The 18292-nt window shown below is 46.4% G+C and overlaps 1 protein-coding gene across 1 annotated transcript in view; it reads right to left on the bottom strand.

Moving 5' to 3' along the window:
• Positions 1–7731: 7731 nt before the first annotated feature.
• UPP1 (uridine phosphorylase 1) overlaps positions 7732–18292 on the bottom strand; it is a 29493-nt gene continuing 18932 nt past the window's right edge. The window contains exons 5-8 of the mRNA XM_066584786.1: positions 16102–16216; positions 14191–14400; positions 10830–10976; positions 7732–8898 (exon numbers count right to left, since the gene is read on the bottom strand). Of these exons, the coding sequence (XP_066440883.1) occupies positions 8759–8898; positions 10830–10976; positions 14191–14400; positions 16102–16216 (612 nt within the window). The 3' untranslated portion in view covers positions 7732–8758. The remainder of the gene's footprint in view (positions 8899–10829; positions 10977–14190; positions 14401–16101; positions 16217–18292) is intronic.

The following is an 18292-nucleotide window of genomic DNA, read 5'->3' on the forward strand; positions in this document are numbered from 1 at the left end:
CCAGCTTCCTCTTCCAGAGCGACTGGTGTATGTATATAGTGGTACCTCCGCTTGCGAGTTTTTTTTTTTTTGTTTGTTTTTTTTTCGGGTAGAGTTGGAAGGGTCCTTCCAGGGTCATCGGGTCCAACCCCCTGCTCAGTGCAGGATTTACTAAATCATCCCAGGCGGATATTTGTCCACCAGCCTTTGTTTGAACACTTCCATTGAAGGAGAACTCACTACCTCCCGTGGTAACCTGTTCCACTCATTGATCCCCCTCACTGTCTAATCCGTGTCTCCTCCCTTTCAGTTTCATCCCATTGCTTCTAGTCTTTCCTTGTCCAGATGAGAATAGGGCTGATCCCTCTGCACTGTGACAGCCCTTCAGATATTTGTAGACCGCTATTAAGTCTCCTCTCAGCCTTTTTTGCAAGCAGGCTCTCTCCCGAATTTTTGCTCTAATTTACAAGCAAAAATTGGGGTTACAAGCCTGCTTGCAAGTCACAAAAATTGCAAGCTGAGGCTCAGGGAGGGTCTATACTCGCCTTTCGCTGGCGTTTCGTCCTCATGATGGTTTGTGGCGCTGCTGCAGGCTGTCGCAGCCTCCTCCACGCCGACAGAGCATTGCTTTCTGGATGCGGTGCTTGAAGTCATTGAATAGCTGTGATTGGTTAACCTAGCGCTGGCCTTCATTGGCTGATGCAGCACTGAGTTAACCAATCAGAGCATTAGCTTGCTGGAGGCGGGGCATTCAAGCCCCGAATCCAGAAAGCAATGCTCTGTCGGCATAGAGGAGGATGCAACAGCCTGCAGCAGCTCTGCAGACCATAGCGGAACGCCGGCGGTAGGTGAGTATTGATCTCTTTTTTTTTTACTTATAGTTAGTTTCCACATTGCAATGAATTGGGACGCATTAATGGTGTTTCAATTCATTTCAATGGGGAAAAGTGCTTTGACATACGAGTTTTTGGCTTAAGAACTCGGAATGGATTACACTCGTATGTCAGGGCACCGCTGTATGTATATATTTGTAATACACACACACAGACCCGTGGAGATTGGCTGGCTGGAGAACACCACACACAGCCAGCACAAACATGGAAATGTCCTCCTGAAAACCCGTAGCACTACAAGTCCAAGAAGCAAAACAGAAGCAGGATACCAGGCTGTATTGTCACAGCCATGGCACATGTGCACCTGCAGTTATGTGTTGGAGGTGCTGACTTTGTTTCTTATTGTGGAGTGAGGAAGAGTGACTGCCTCCACTTCTGCTATGCACTCCAATCACCCATCTGTCCCAGGCCTATATATACATACATATACATATATATATATATATATATATATATATGTGTGTATAGGTATGTATAAGCCCTCATCGACTGACTGACTCACCACTAATTCTCTAACTTCCCGGTGTGGTACAAGCGTGAAATTTGGCACAACTATTCTTTAGGTCCTAAATAGGAAACATAAAGGGGTCACAACATGAGAATTCAATGCTAATTGCAAAAGTAAGCACCCCCAATGTACCTACCCAGAGTCTAGATCTACCAAAGACAATATTTCCTGCCTCTAGTGATGTCATCTTCTTTATAATAGCACCAATCATAAACTGTTCGTTAGCCTTAATTATGTTAGGAATGAAGGCTTATCTAAAGCAGCGCTCATTAATAATACAGATCCAATCAGTAAGGAGATCCTTTCCTCTGTGGCGCTATTATTAACACTAGAGGAATACTTAAATGATAGGAGCATTGTGGGAATCTATTGTACCCCACTGCCCAATACATAGCTTTATATCTGTTCATTGATCTGGCTCTTATTAGGAGACATTATTAACCATTCGTTTGGGCATTATCGATGCCGGATAAGGTTTATGTTTGTTCGTCTATGTTTATTACAGTGGGTCCCACCATTTTAATGTAAGAAATAAAGGCTATATTTTAGCTTTATCATTTTGGAAGGTTCTATACAGCGATCTGCCTCTGTGATTAAAGTAGTAATATCGATCCTTATTACCAGTAGTAATAGGGCCCCCCATTGTAGTCCCTACATTGGCCACAGTAGTAAAGAGTGACCCCCACACATTTTTTATATATATATATATATATATATATATATATATATATATATATATATATATATATATACACACACTTTTGTATTTTTATACACAATGCAAACACATATGTGTGTATAACAGACAGACCAATCTGTATCCTCACCTGCATCCAATGTAGTCCCAATGGCAGGCATACTGGCTGGCTCTCAGTTCTTTTTGGGGCCCTCCCACATACTTGGGCCCCTGATATCTCCCCAGATCTGCTGCCATGAACCGAGGGAGGGCCAGTGAGAGCTCTCCTCCTGCAGCTCCTCCTCCTCAGTCCTGCTCTCCTTGCACCAGAGATAACGCTATCTGCAAGCTTCGTCCCTCCTCCGCGGTCGTTGTCAGTGTGCTATTAGCACTCCTCTATTACTGTCTGCTCTGCTAGACAGAACAAGTCGAGAGAAGATCACATACTGACAGCAGCACGGAGGGTGAGGGAACTTGCTGCACAGCAAGCGGGCCACAGAAAATGAGGTGGCGGTCTGGGTTCGGCCTGCCGGCCTTGTGTTTGACATGTGTGCTATAGTGCAATGCTCTGTTTCTATGGCTTTTTTTTCTAGTGCTTTTCCCACAGACTTCTCTATAGGATTTGAAACATGCCACAAAAGATGGCTGCAATTGTAAAAAAAATCATCAAAGAAGGTTTGTAAAAAATGCAATGAAAAACACTTGAAATCCATATTTTTTTAAGTGGAAAAAAAAGCATGTCAAGATGTCAAATTGGAATCTTACATGCAGGTTTGAGGCTGATTTTTAATTTTTTGGGCTCAAAAAACTGCTTTTACAAGTCCAATCTAAGGGCTTTTTTTTTTACAATTTGCTCAGTCTTTGGCTACTTACAAACAGATAAGATGACTGGCTGGGGTACGCGGGGTCCCACACATCAGGACCGCTCTATGATATGAATCTCAGGAGCAACTTTTTTTCAGTCCGTGTGCAAGTAGCCTTAGTTTGTGTGTTGTATCCGTTTTTGTTCCATATTGTTTTTCGTCTGTTTTTCATCCGTAATTGTTCCTTTTTTAGATGTAGCGCAAAAATTATTTTCATTGTAGTTTTTTTTTCAAATTTTGCTAAAATTCAATAACAAAAAGGGAACAAAGATGCATGTGAACTATGGAAAGGTGAGCTCTTATGGGCTAACATGGCAGCTATGCCGATCCGCTGGAACAGGGTGAGGAAAGTCGTGTATAAAGGAAAGAAAACAGAACGGGAAAGAAAATCATTTTAATGGATTGGGAACATTTCTTCAATGAAAAAATCTGAATGAGAATTTTTGATGTTCTTCCATCTTTCTCTGTAAGGGGCGACTGTTCATGGGAATAAACAGACTGAAATCTATCAGCTGCTCGCGATATGGACAGTATTATCCTGAATCTGCAGTTTTTAGTAATCTGGCACATGTGGCCTTAGTGCGCAGCATGACACAAACACAGGCCTCAAGCACAGGGGGGCACCTTGTTTATTTGGGGTCCTTTTTATTAGGATGGTTTGTAGGCACCATTAGCATTTCTGGCTTGCAGAGACCTTCCTGTTCTAAGACATAACACCCCACCCCCCATAGGACCCCATTAAAGAGGTTGTCCCGCGCCGAAACGGGGTTTTTTGTTTTTTTTGCATAGGCCCCCCGTTCAGCGCAGGACAAACCCAAGGGATGTGTTGAAATTAAAAAAAAAATTTTACTTACCCGAATCCCCTCTCTGCAACTTCTTCCTTCTTTTCCTCCTAGATTGCCGCCAGGATCTTCACCCACGATGCACTGCAGGTCTTCTCCCATGGTGCACCGTGGGCTCTGTGCGGTCCATTGCCGATTCCAGCCTCCTGATTGGCTGGAATCGGCACACATGACGGGGTGGAGCTACGCCATGACGCGTAGAAGGGGGCGGAGCCAGAACGCCGCTCGTGCCCGGACCGACCAGAAGGGAGAAGACCCTCTGCGCAAGTGCGTCTAATCGGGCGATTAGACGCTGAAATTAGACGGCACCATGGAGACGGGGACGCCAGCGCAGGGAAGGTAAGTATATAACTTCTGTATGGCACATATTTAATGCTCGATGTATATTACAAAGTGCATGTATATGGCCATACAGAAGTGTTTAACTTAACTTGTCATAGCAGGACAACCCCTTTAAGCAACAGAAGAAAAAGCTTCCCATAATTTCCGGCACAATTTCGAGCATAAACAGTGGGTAATGCCCACATATGGTTGAAGATTGCTGTTTGGACTCGCAGCAGGGTTCACAAGGGAAGGACTACAGAGTCTGCTAGAACATTTTTCAGAGTCCCTGAGGTACCACCACCATAGAAAGCTCCCAAATGACTACTTTCCTCAAGGAGTTCATCGAGGAGTATGGTGAGTGTTTGACCCCCCCCCCCCCCAGGTGGGGGGGCCATGGAAAAGAAAAAAAAATATTTTTTAAAAAATAGGTTGTTTTAGCCCCCAATGTTTCAGTTTCACAAGATGATATTGGAGAAGCAGCCTCCACAATTAGCTACAGAATTTCTATCCAGTACATAAATGCCCCATATGGGGTCAACAATTACTATCTGAACACAGAGCAGGGCTGAGAAAGGAGGAAGTGACATTTTGGATTAGCAGAGCCCCTGAGGTACCAGTAAACTGCAAACTACTACCCTCATTCAGTAATTCGGCTAGGAGTGTAGCGGTCGTAGATTTTATTAGAATTGCTCTGTAAAAATGAAGAATTAAAATATTTCCAATATGCTGTTTTAGCCCCAAATTTGCAGAGTATGGAAATGCCCATATATGGTCACACAATGCTATTTGGACCCAGGTCTCAGAAGGGAAGTAGTGCTATTTGGCTTTTGATGTGTATTTTGACACATTTCACCCCATAAACTGAAGGGGTTGTGGGGTGTAGTTTGATTAATGTCCAGGTCAAAATTCACATTAATTATTACAGATTTTACTGCAGATTTTTGTGCCGATTTTTGTATTATTGAAAATTCACCCCAAATCTGCTACATGTGAACCTTAAGGGGAAGCCCAGACCGGGCGAATTTGCTGTAGAATCCCGTGTGGAGGGTTCGCATGGAAGTCCTGCTGCATTTACAGTAGCAGCAAAGCAGATGCGATTGTGAGACTCTCATCCACAAGCTGCAGGAATAATCAGCACAAACCCTATTCGGTATCGGACCTGCGGGGCGGAATTCAATTCAAATTTGTCATAGAATTTGTTGCAGAAATGCTGTGGATTTGCACAGATTTCACCATTTGTACTACAAAGAGTGGAATCTACTGTAAAAACATGCGGCACAGATTGACCCGTTGGGTTTAACACCCGCACCGCACGCCAATTTCCACCTGAATTGTGTTTGCATTCTTTGCTGCTAGTGTAAACCACGCAGATTCCACATGGAGTATCCTCAGTGGACCCGCCTCGTGGGACAAACCCCAATGATGTTTAACTTTACAAAAATTGCTTACCTTTCTAATATACAATGAAAACTAAAACCCCAGCAGCCCCACAGAGCGCAACGCAGTTTAAGATGATTTCTAAAATATACCAAGTTCTCCTGACCCTCATTTGCTGCTGTTTTCAGACCATCTTCAGGGCGCCCGCGTGTAACAAGCCTCCATCCTTCCACTAGTTCACTGGCCTTCCTTGGTCTTACTTCCCATGTTTCCTTGCACAGTCTCTGGGCCAATCAGCAGGGAGGCAGGATGTGAATACTTTCCCAGTGTGATTTAGGCCTCATGTCCACAGGTACACACTGTTCCAAGTTTGAAATCCCGCAGCCATGAGGCCTGAAAAGACATTTAATCACCTGTCCGGCTGCCATGCGGGTCTTCTCCGTCGCAGCTGCATCTTCTTTCTTCTGCACTGCTATCATCCGCAATTCAATTTCACCCGCGGACATGAGGCCTAAGGCATTCAGAGAGCTTCTGGCCAAATGGTTAGTAAACCCACTATATTGTGTGCGCAGACACACAGATGCAGCCGGAGAGGCAGAGATTGTGGACATCATTGTTACAGTGTCTGCAGATCTGTCAGCCTGCAAGTGCAGGGGAGCTGCCTAAGAAGATAGCATCTCTCCCGGTTGCTATAGAAACGCCCCTGTCCTTGTTACTAAGGAAGCTCAGCATTTAACAACAGAGTGGATTGCAGAAAAGCTAGAAGGAAGCCCCCTAGTGGCAGCCACTTCAAACGTTTTACATCAACAACATTTTAAATAAAAGTATATTACAGAAATGATGAAACGAACACAAACTAGTAAATAAGCATACATTGCCAGAAAAGTCAGTGCCATTCTAATGCTAAAGAGTGCATAATCTAACTTAAGCCAATAATTAGTCAATATCCAAAGCTAACATTTTTCATCAGGAAGTGTCTTATTCAAAAGATACTAATTAACAAACATACTTAGAGCATACCGAACTTTTCAGATGGCTTTACTAAATAAGCTGCCGTGTGTAATAACACTATCCCTGGCCATTATAGGACTTGTATCCTGTACCGGGTGCATATCTGGTTCTCAATTCAGGCAGGGCTGGTGGGAGGACCTTGATGCTGTAATGCAGTGTGTGCGCTGTACTCTACAGACAGAACACAGAGAACTTTAGATTCTGGCCTCTAAATGTCTGTACCACACAGACATAACATCCTCATGTAGATCATCATCAGTGTACAGCATGGCTGAGCAGTGGAGATGTGATTTCATTAGATAAAACAAAGTAAACAGTGACTTACTATTAGTTTGCAGCGAGTATCTGTGTGATTCTCTCCTCCCCCTCCCCTCTGCTCTCAATGAGCATGAAGACTCATCCCTCGCCCCTACATCCTGTTCTGACATCCAGGGGTCTCCTGTAAATCATTTGACAGCAGACAGGGGACAGCAAGTTAGAAAGAAGACACCCCCTCCCCCACACACCACCCCCCTAGTGGCCAGCACTTTAGAGTGATTTTTTTTTAGCAGAAAAACATAATTTTAGGTACAGGTGGTAGAAAAAAAATGTACAAAATGCATGGGATCTAATCATTAGCACTGGGCTGCCCTTTTGACGCCTGCTTGTCTGAGAGCTTTCTGGACAAATTTGTGTTTACTTCACCTCTTGCTCTGCTCTGGGTGGCTTTCAGAGTCGGCTGGTTACAGCATCTTAGTGGCTCAAACCCCTGACCAATGGAACCTCGTTGCTCAGCTGATCACGTCTGACCGGCAGCATCTGTGTCATATTACCTCCACTTAAAATCCGTTGGAGTGGGGAGGGGGGAGGGGGGGAGAGAGGGAGGAGAGAGGGAGGGAGGAGAGAGGGAGGGAGGAGAGGGGGAGGGAGGGGGGAAGAGAGAGAGATATCCCCCCTGTTCCCCACTGCTACCCCCAGTCCACCCCGGCGCCCCCCGAATCTTTTCGGCCAAGTAGTCAGTTACTCGGAAAAAGCAGTGCTCGGGTCCAAAAACACCTGAACTGAGTACGTTCGCTCATCTCTATTTATAATCCCATGTAATGGAAGGCATTTCCATATTTTTGTCCGCCCCTGTAAATAGCAGTTTTTTTAGTCATCACACTGGCTAGAATATAAGCCCAAGTGGTTTGAAAAGTGAACGACCCTTTAGTTACTGTATTTGGGGGTTTGTATCATTATGTGATGGATTGCAAACAAAAGACACAAAAGACTATTCTGATGACATTTTGTGACCCGTTAGTTTATAGTCTCTTTAGATATAGTATAAATGATACACCATATATACCGCCGGCAGAGCAACGGAGCTACAGACAAATCCGTGTGGAACAGACAATAAAGTGATGAGAAAAAAATGAAATAAATAAAATATCACACTAAACGCAATAATACAATTAAAATGACAGACGGGTAACATAAAACCATGTCGATGTCTGACGGTAAGGGAGAACTACAGTTTTCATTCATTCATTTTATTTCTCCAGCCGATCTAAAAATTTAAAAAAGGGACTTTGCAAAAAAGTCATCATTAAAAAATAAAATCCTCCCTTTTGTGCATGCAGCTCCCATGCGGACATATGTGTCCTTCACAGTTAGTCTCCTTTCACTCAGGCGAGTGCAATATGGGGCCGTTAATCCCACCCCGTATCATGTTCACATCCATCATGTGATAACAGCCTCACATCTCTTAGGGGGTGAAGGGATCCTCCGACACGGCCGGCACAGCCGCAGCGGAGGATCGACCAGTTCTCCCATTGCTTTCAATGGCACCAGCGCCGCTGCCACCGGCCCCATTGAAAGCAGTAGGGCTGCGATGCGAGATCATGGAACATGCCGAGAGTCGTCTTTCGTATTGCATTGCATCACAATGCCATGCAGGAAAATATCGCTCATGTGTATGACCCCATTCAGAAGAATGGGGTTCACAGCTGGTAATGAGGCAGATCCTGCAGTCCTGTGTTACTACCCTCCACCGCCGGCTCCTCTACTGTTTGTAGATGGAAAGCAGTAACACATGATACAAAGTTTGTAGTCATGGAGACACATAAGTAGGCACTGGCGCCGCAACACATTCTGTCAATCATTAGTAATTGCAAAATTACATAGTTACTTTAGATATAATACCATTTGACCAATTAAAAAGCTGTAAAAGCAAACATCGCATCTAGAAGTGTGTGCATAACATGTAGACGCCGAGCTCCACAACATCCCGGGCGTCTAACATATCATGTGACAATCATCATCCAGACCTAAACTAGAGACATGTGCTTCTTTATAAAGTATCCGACCAACTTCTGGGGTCTCTGCTGATACTCGACCAGAACATCGTGAGGACTGCTGATCTGGTCTCCATCCAGACGGTTTAAGAGTGTGACACAAACCACTGCGGCTGAAATGACATGACGGTTAGCGATAGCGGCTCTACATGCAGATTGTGCGGCATTATATATGGATTTGTGAAGCATTGCAGAACATGTTGGCGCTACATATAGAAAGATTATTAGTAAATATGCTTCACTGTTTAACCCTTTCCAATCCACTGTCTGACATCTTCCTACGTTTTGCTTGAAGCTTGTACAGCTACAATGTCAGAAGACGTCCGACAGGGTATTCTTACCATCCATTGCCAGCCACTCCGCTGTCAGGAGCCTCTCTGGCGTGCACACACTGGCTTTAGCCAGCAGATGGCACCGATGTATAACCGCAAAAAGAGAAAGCCTTTTAGGAAACCCTGAATCCAAAATTGGATTGGAAAGGATTAACCCTGGTACCCAGGCTGGGAACCCCTTCACTGCTGTGGGGTTATGGACACTTGTACCTCAAGTAAACACTTTTGACATGTATAAATAAAACCTAATCTAAAAAAAAAACAAAAAAAACTAAACCTCCTTAGTCTGGGTTCACATCTGTGCTGCAGCCTCCGATCAGAGATTCTGTCGCAGATCCGGCACAAAATACCAGAAGAAATCACCCTGCATGCAGCGCTTCTTCCGGTAAAATGCCGGGCGGAAACCAATCGGATGCCATTCTAGGTAATGGCATTCATTCGGCACAAGACGGGCCGGTTCGGCCAGGGGATTCCACCTATACACATGTATTTTCTGAAAGCAGACACCTGGCATATTGTCAAAATCGCAAACCAGAACTTGTTGGGACAGCGCCTCACGGACAGTAGTCATCTTCCTACTACACACCAGCTGCCCCCACCCAGTCACAGGGCGGTGTCTCCCCAGCGGGACTGAAGAAAAGGCAAAGTGCATAGAAATTTTTTTGGGCATTTCATGTTGGTTTTTTTCTAAATAAAAGAACGACACCTGTAATCAAATATGTGCATGATTCCTAAAATAGGTTGCTCCGCCCTATCAGTTTTTTCCCCTATTCCTTCAACTTTTTTTTACATTTTTTAGTGCCTATAGGGGACAAGAACTTTCAATCATTTGCTCGCTCATACAGTATAATGCAATACCATAATATTGTACTATATTGTGTTCTAACAGCCACAGGCATGTCTTAATAGGCAACCAATCATGGCAGCCCTAGAGGTCTTAAGGCGGCCCAAACTGCTATGGCAACCAGACGGCACCTCACGATATCATGCGTGGAAGTCATTTTGGACCCCCGAACACAGATCAGGGCGTTTAAAAGGGTTAACAGCTGCGATCAGCGTTCAGGCTGATGGGGACTGTTGTGGGTGGGTGTCGGCTGTCTGACTGATTAAAATCTTTTCCTTCTTTCAGAAATGTAGTGGACCTTTCAATCCCCCGACATTCGTTACCGCTATGACTGTAGTATGTGATGGGTGCTGCTAGAGAAGCAGTCAGCATGTTTTACATTGAATATGGGCAGGATTGGGCAATTTAAAACGTCTACATTTTTGAGGTCTGTGGTGCGAGTTCACTTGGCGCCCTGATGTGAATGCTGGTAAACGTCTTGCACGTGGAGTCAGGATCTAGTATCTGCATATCTTGTAGTTATTATTTTACAATTATCCCCACAGACTTAGGTTTGATCCGTGGGGGTCTGACCTCTAGAGCCCTCACTACTTGTATGAATGGAGCAGTGGTCAAGCATGCGCACTGTTGCACCAATCATCTCTACGGGACTGTTGGACCTGGCTATCTCAGTCAGTCCCTCACAGATGAACGGAGAGGCTGCATGCATGCTCTACTGCTGCTCTATGGGGACAAGGGATCCCTATGATCATGGGTTCTCAGCAGTCGGACCCCCACTGATCATACATAGTCCCTACCCTGAGGAGAACTGTATAACTTGGCACAACCGCCTTAAAATCAATCTTCTAAGTAAATGAATGGACCTCACCTCTCAGACCACTTAAATTGCACATGGCTGCGAATACTGATGACTCCATCTCTATGTTCCTTATCCCAGCCTCATATGCGGCTTTCAGGTACTGGGTTTTCTCCTCTTTCGTGTAGGAACAGATTGCCCCATCAAGACGTGCTTGACCTGTTGAAAAATATTTAAAGACCAAAGTTGAGGTTCTCATCTGATAACGAACATCCTGATTGTAGGGCCGCCCCCCCGTATCAGGTAGGCTCCGATCTCCAAATATATTTATTACAGCTGCAGCCATTTTATTAGCATAAACCTCAAGCAGGAGAGGCAGCCGAGTGACCAAGGGGTCTACTTCCCACAACCAGCAGAAGTCGCTGGAGCCTCTCCTGTAATGGTACTATTATGCAGGTGGATAGGAACAATCCCGCACCAAGAAGGAGTTGTTGTTTTGCTGCAAAACTCGGCATGCAGTTCCATCTCAGGTATATATGCAAATATGTGTGTAGTGACCTCTTCTTCCGCTTGAAGAGCTTGTTGGCCACAAGACGCCTCTACGACGTAGAGAAGAGATTCCACCCCGTTACCAGAGTGGGGCGCATTATGGGGATGTGAGAAGCTGGATAGTCGTTTCGATGAATAAACCCCGCACCCGGACCGTTCTGACCAGACTGTTAGTGGGTGTTGGGACCAGTGGATGTGTGAGGGCACACAAAGTGACCAGGCTCAGGACGCCCCCTACAGACCACCAGTAGAGAGGGGCGTCTGACCAGACTGTTACAGGGTGTTGGGACTAGTGGATGGGGGGAAAACAAGGTGACCGGGCTCAGGACGCCCCCTAGAGACCACCAGTAGAGAGGGGCGTCTGACCAGACTGTTAGGGGGTGTTGGGACCAGTGGATGGGGGCACACAAGGTGATCGGGCTCAGGATGCCCGACAGACCACCAGTAGAGAGGAGCGTCTGACCAGACTGTTAGGGGAGGTTGGGACCAGTGGATGTGTGAGGGCACACAAGGGGACTGGGCTCAGGACGCCCTCTACAGACCACCAGTAGAGAGGGGCGTCTGACCAGACTGTTAGGGGATGCTGGGACCACTGGAAGGGGGCACACAAGGTGACCGGACTCAGGACCCCCTACAGACCACCAGTACAGAGGAGCATCTGACCAGACTGTTAGGGAATGTTGGGACCAGTAGGTGGGGGCACACAAGCTGACTGGGTTCAGGACGCCCCCTACAGACCACCAGTAAAGAGGACCGTCTGATAGCCCGACAAGCACCAGCAGCTCCAACCGTTTTGTTGTGAGCCTCCATGCCCACCTGTATTGCATCTTGTATCCAAGCTAGTGGTGGTACAATAGGGCACTAGAGCCTCCATGCCTGCCTGTTTCACATCTTGTATCCAAACTAGAGGTGGTACAACAGGGTACTAGAACCTCCATGCCCACCCATATCACATTTTATATCCAAGCTAGAGGTGATACAACAGGGTACTAGAGCCTCCATGCCCGTCTGTATCACATCTTATATCCAAGCTAGAGGCAGTACAAGAGGGTACTAGAGCCTCCATGCCCCCCATAACACATCCTGTATCCAAGCTAGAGGCGGTACAACAGGGTACTAGAGCCTCCATGCCCCCCATATCACATCTTGTATCCAAGCTAGAGGTGGTACAACAGGGCACTAGAGTCTTCATGCCCGTCTGTATCACATCTTATATCCAAGCTAGAGGCAGTACAACAGGGTACTAGAGCCTCCATGCCCACTCGTATCACATCTTGTATCCAAGCTAGAGGCGGTACAACAGGGTACTAGAGCCTCCATGCCCACTCGTATCACATCTTGTATCCAAGCTAGAGGCGGTACAACAGGGTACTAGAGCCTCCATGCCCCCCATATCACATCTTGTATCCAAGCTAGAGGCGGTACAACAGGGTACTAGAGCCTCCATGCCCCCTGTATCACATTCTGTATCCAAGATAGAGGCAGTACAACAGGGTACTAGAGCCTCCATGCCCCCCCATAACACATCCTGTATCCAAGCTAGAGGTGGTACAACAGGGCACTAGAGTCTCCATGCCCGTCTGTATCACATCTTATATCCAAGCTAGAGGCAATACAACAGGGTACTAGAGCCTCCATGCCCCCCTGTATCACATCTTGTATCCAAGCTAGAGGCGGTACAACAGGGTACTAGAGCCTCCTTACAAGGGGTCGTTTTCCACAATAAATGACCCTTTTGCTCCGATAGTGTAATTACTTATATCAGTGTTACAATCACAGACAGAAAGTTTCATTAAATTCTGACAACTCCTTCTGAGCTCCTGATTATGTTGACACTTAGTGTATATAACGCCCACTACACCCGGCTACTATGCCGGGTCTGAATCTCAGAATGCACTATACGGTTTATAGAAATACAATGCAGTAGTTTATTCACCTCGGATGTTCACTGGTGCAGGTGGTAAAAAATGCCAAACCCAGAGTGCGCCAAACTGATTTTGCATGCCAATTCAATTGGGGGTAATATGGGTAAATAATTCTCCATTCCGCTATACAAACTGTACAATCCTGAAATTCTCTGCACCTAATCTAATGCTTTACCCAAGACAAGATAAAGCAAGTGCTCCCAAATTATGGACATAACACTCAGGTCTCCAGTGTCGGGGCACGTTACAGAGTACATCCACTCTTCAAGAACTTCAACACGTCCAATGTTAAGCTGAGTGGGGGTCCGGGTGCTGAGACCCCCCTGATCGCTGAAATGAAGGGGCTCATATGAGGGCTTTGTCTGTTCAACTGTGATCGTTACTTGTCGGCTCTTCTTGGCAGCCCAAGACAAGCAAATAGATTTCTGTGCATTTATCTCTGGCTGCCGAGAAGAACCGACAAGTAACGATCAAAGCCCAAGGGGCACAGCCTTGATTGTATTAATGGCGGGCTCGCACGGGCGGACTGGATTCCGCATGCATGCCTGAATTTCTTGTATTGCGTATGACCGTGGCGGCTCGCCATCGGTCATGTGCGGTACAGTTTGTATTTCCCTCACCATTGCTAAGCAATGACGTGGGTACCCACAGCCCATAAGCAGTGTTGATTGTGTATGGGCTGCGGGTTGGACGGTCTCAAGTGATGTCAATGGAAGTCGTCTGCGGCAAAAAAGAGCACGCTGCGATTTTTCTAACGCTCACAGAATACACAATTTGTATCCACGAGTGTGAATGAAAAAGGGAAAGTACATGCTTTCCAATGCCTGTGTGATCCTCCGCCGATTGTGAATGCCCCGAATGGAATCCGCCCGTTTGAGCTTGGGCGAAGGGTCCATAGAACATATGTTTTACCAATGTATCAGATTAGTAATAATAAATAACAGGAATCTTCTGCAAACCTTCATAGAAGTCCAATGTGCACATAGTACGCCCAATGACTGTAGTGAACTCATCGATCTCTTGGCTGCACTGGGCCAGCTCTTGTGCCAACGGACCGTCCAACTCCGTACTACGGATGATGGTCTTCCCAAGGACTATCTGTTCAAACTCAGGCTTAAAACAAGGATTTACAGACTGGCTGGTAATCACCACAGATCCTGGATCAATACCTACAGAAGAACGCAAAACACACAAGGTGAGACAGAAAGGTCTGAAAGTCTGTAGGTAAAACCAAGAAATCTCACAATAATTGTGAAACATTTACTGGGATGAACTGATGACAAAAAGCCTAATAATAGCATAAAAAACCACCCAAAAGTAACATTGGTGGATGCAAGAAGCAGCAAAGGCCAAGAAAGTAGAGAATACTACAGCTGAGGAGAATCATCCCCATTATCAACATAATGCCTACGAGATGTCACAGGCAATGCACCTCTCCCGGCTCTAGTTGTGTCCTGCCCCCTGACGTGAGGTCTATGGGGTATGACAGGCACTGCGCCTCTCCCCGCTGCCGTTGTGTCCTGCCCCCTGACGTGAGGTCTATGGGGTATGACAGGCACTGCACCTCTCCCGGCTCTAGTTGTGTCCTGCCCCCTGACGTGAGGTCTATGGGGTATGACAGGCACTGCACCTCTCCCCGCTCCCGTTGTGTCCTGCCCCCTGACGTGAGGTCTACGGGGTATGACAGGCACTGCGCCTCTCCCCGCTCCCGTTGTGTCCTGCCCCCTGACGTGAGGTCTATGGGGTATGACAGGCACTGCACCTCTCCCCGCTCCCATTGTGTCCTGCCCCCTGACGTGAGGTCTATGGGGTATGACAGGCACTGCGCCTCTCCCCGCTCCCGTTGTGTCCTGCCCCCTGACGTGAGGTCTATGGGGTATGACAGGCACTGCGCCTCTCCCCGCTCCCGTTGTGTCCTGCCCCCTGACGTGAGGTCTATGGGGTATGACAGGCACTGCGCCTCTCCCCGCTCCCGTTGTGTCCTGCCCCCTGACGTGAGGTCTATGGGGTATGACAGGCACTGCACCTCTCCCGGCTCTAGTTGTGTCCTGCCCCCTGACGTGAGGTCTATGGGGTATGACAGGCACTGCACCTCTCCTGGCTCTAGTTGTATCCTGCCCCCTGACGTGAGGTCTACGGGGTGTGACAGGGTGTGTCGTACCCGTTGCTCCAGTCCGTCCCACAAGGGCTCGATCAGATGAATGAACAGTTATTACAAAATGAGCAGCTTTTTATCTTACTCATACTCTTCCCAGCATGCCGTTCGGCAAACTCAGGATTTGTATATTTGCAGATTTTCTGCAGCGTACAAATACTTTTGTCCTATAGTGTAAATGCATTCAGGACACCTTGAACCCCGTATCAGGCACATAAAGGTCATCCTAATGGGAATCTGTCCACTCAGATATGCTGTCCAATCTGAAGGCACGATGTTATAGAGCCGGAGGAGCCGAGCGGGCTGATATATAGCTTTACGGGGAAAGATTCAGCAGAACTTGTAGTTTATTAATTTAAACCTTTGCTCATTCTGAGCTGACTAGTCCAGTGGGCGGAGCTATCAGTGATTGACAGCTACCCCAGCATGTACACTCATACACAGATAGCTGTCAATCACTGATAGCTCCGCCCACTGGACTGTTCAGCTTAGAATAAGCAGAGATATAAATTAATAAACTACAAGTTCTGCTGAATCTTTCCCCGTAAAACTATATATCAGCCCGCTCGGCTCCTCCGGCTCTATAACATCGTGCCGGCAGGACAGACAGCTGATTCGAGCTGACAGAATCACATTACAAAGACTGAGACAGATTACATGTTTTTCAAAAGTACTTAGAGTGAAGGTTTTCTAAAAATGACAAAAATAACTTTACCTACTCCTCCTGATGTACCAATACGAATAACAGTGACATCACTGCATCTGGAATGATACAGTAATTTGATCAGTTCATGCAGCATAATGGAAATAGACGGAATACCCATGCCATGCTGGAAAAGAGCCAAAAGGAAAGTTACAATTAAGTTGGTTTAATCTGTAGAGGTTTTAGTAAAAGAGAAGAAAAGTAAAAACCAAAACTAAAGAACAGCAGAAGATTGGGAAAAGAAGAGTTAACAAGGAGATTAAGGAGTTACTGCATTTTTCTGACTATAAGTGCCAACAGTCTGCCCCTCTCCTGCCTGCTCCTTGTAAAGCCAAGCACAAAGCAGTGGTCCCCCTAACAGAGAAGAGTCATAGTCTTTATGCCCAGCGCGTTATTCACCGGCGGTTACCAAGGAACCAGGGAGAGGCTCATTATAAAACCTCCCAACACCTAGAGGGACAGCACTAGAACTTAGTTTATGGTGCTGTTCCAATGCGACGGCTTCCCTTTGAGTCATGGCAGGAAGCCCTGCTGTTTAGTAATGAGCAGTTATTGGGGCTGAAGCATTACTGAGGAGGGGGGTAAGCACTGGGAGATGATGTACAAGTGAATGGAGAGGACATGGACACAGGCCATCACTGCTACAATATGTCAGGAATGCAGGTGTTCACGTTTACAGTGACCTCTCAGTGCGCAGAGATGGCATAAGTGAACATACAAGTGTGCAGGAGGATATAGAGCAGTATGTGGTCCTCATGTATCAGGGAAAACTAAAAACAAGCATTTATTGGAACATCTGAAAACATAGAATTCAAAGAGAACATCCATGTGTAGACGTCATCAGTGCTGGAGAACTACATGGGGCTCATTCAGATAGTTGTGCCCCTTCCACCCCCTTTATTACTGAAGATTATAATACATGAACCCTCTTTCTACCCTACAACACAAAAAAACTGACACTACTGTGGGCAAGTTGGGGATAGGAGTCTAAAACATATTGTCCCTATTGCCTCTTGTTTTAAGCCTGGGTGGATCCTACAGTCAGGTCTGCCTTATAGTCCGAAAAATGCAGTACCTACCCCTCCATAGCCCATATTAAATAAGATTTGTTACATGGTCAAGTTCCCTTGTCGGACAAAAAAAAAAATGTACAAATGTTGTAAAAAAAATGTAAAAAAAACAAAAAAAACTTTGCTATAAAAAATGCTCTATTATGTTAAAAAAAATATTTAAAAAAATCAAAGAGTATGCATAATTGGTAACTTGACAACTAGAGATGAGCGAGTATACTCGTTTCGAGTAATTACTCGATTGAGCACTGCGATTTTCGAGTACTTCTGTACTCGAGTGAAAAGATTCGGGGGGCGCCGGGGGGCAGGGGGAGGCGTGGCAGAGCAGGGGGTAGCAGCGGGGAACAGGGGGCAGCCCTCTCTCTCTCTCCCCCCCCCACTCCCCGCTGCAACCCCCCGCTCACCCACGGCGCCCCACGAATCTTTTCACCCGAGTACGGAAGAACTCGAAAATCGCGGCGCTCGGGTGAAAAAGGGGCGTGGCCGAGTAGGTTCGCTCATCTCTATTGACAACCTCAACAACCAATGCCATAAAAATACATCCCGCAGGCTGAACACTGTAAATAAAAAAAAAAACGTAAATCACAGAATTCCTTTTTTCTTGTTTATCCTGCCTCCAGAAAACAGAATAAAAGGTGATCAATAAGAAGCCGGAGAACCCATCCTACAAGAACAGGCCTGCAGACAACTGCATCATGGGAAAAACAATCTTACGGGTCCTGCAAAGCGGTGACACAAAAACTGATCTTTTAAGGGGTTTTCATTTTGCAAAAGCAGTAAAACTCCATTCATTTGGTATCACTGGGATCGTAGTGACTCGCATGTAATTTATGGGTAGACACTAGAGATGAGCGAGTATACTCGTTTCTAGTAATTACTCGATCGAGCACCGCGATTTTCAAGTACTTCCGTACTTGGGTGAAAAGATTCGGGGGGCGCCGGGGGGCGTGGCAGAGCGGGGGTAGCAGCGGGGAACAGGGGGGAGCCCTCTCTCTCTCCCTCTCCCCCCCACTCCCCGCTGCAACCCCCCACTCACCCACGGCGCCCCCCGAATCTTTTCGCCCGAGTACAGAAGTACTCGACAATCGCGGCGCTCAGGCGAAAAAAGGGCGTGGCCGAGTAGGTTCGCTCAT

This window comes from Eleutherodactylus coqui, chromosome 12 (assembly GCF_035609145.1).
Source record: "Eleutherodactylus coqui strain aEleCoq1 chromosome 12, aEleCoq1.hap1, whole genome shotgun sequence".
In the NCBI taxonomy this organism is placed as follows: domain Eukaryota; kingdom Metazoa; phylum Chordata; class Amphibia; order Anura; family Eleutherodactylidae; genus Eleutherodactylus; species Eleutherodactylus coqui.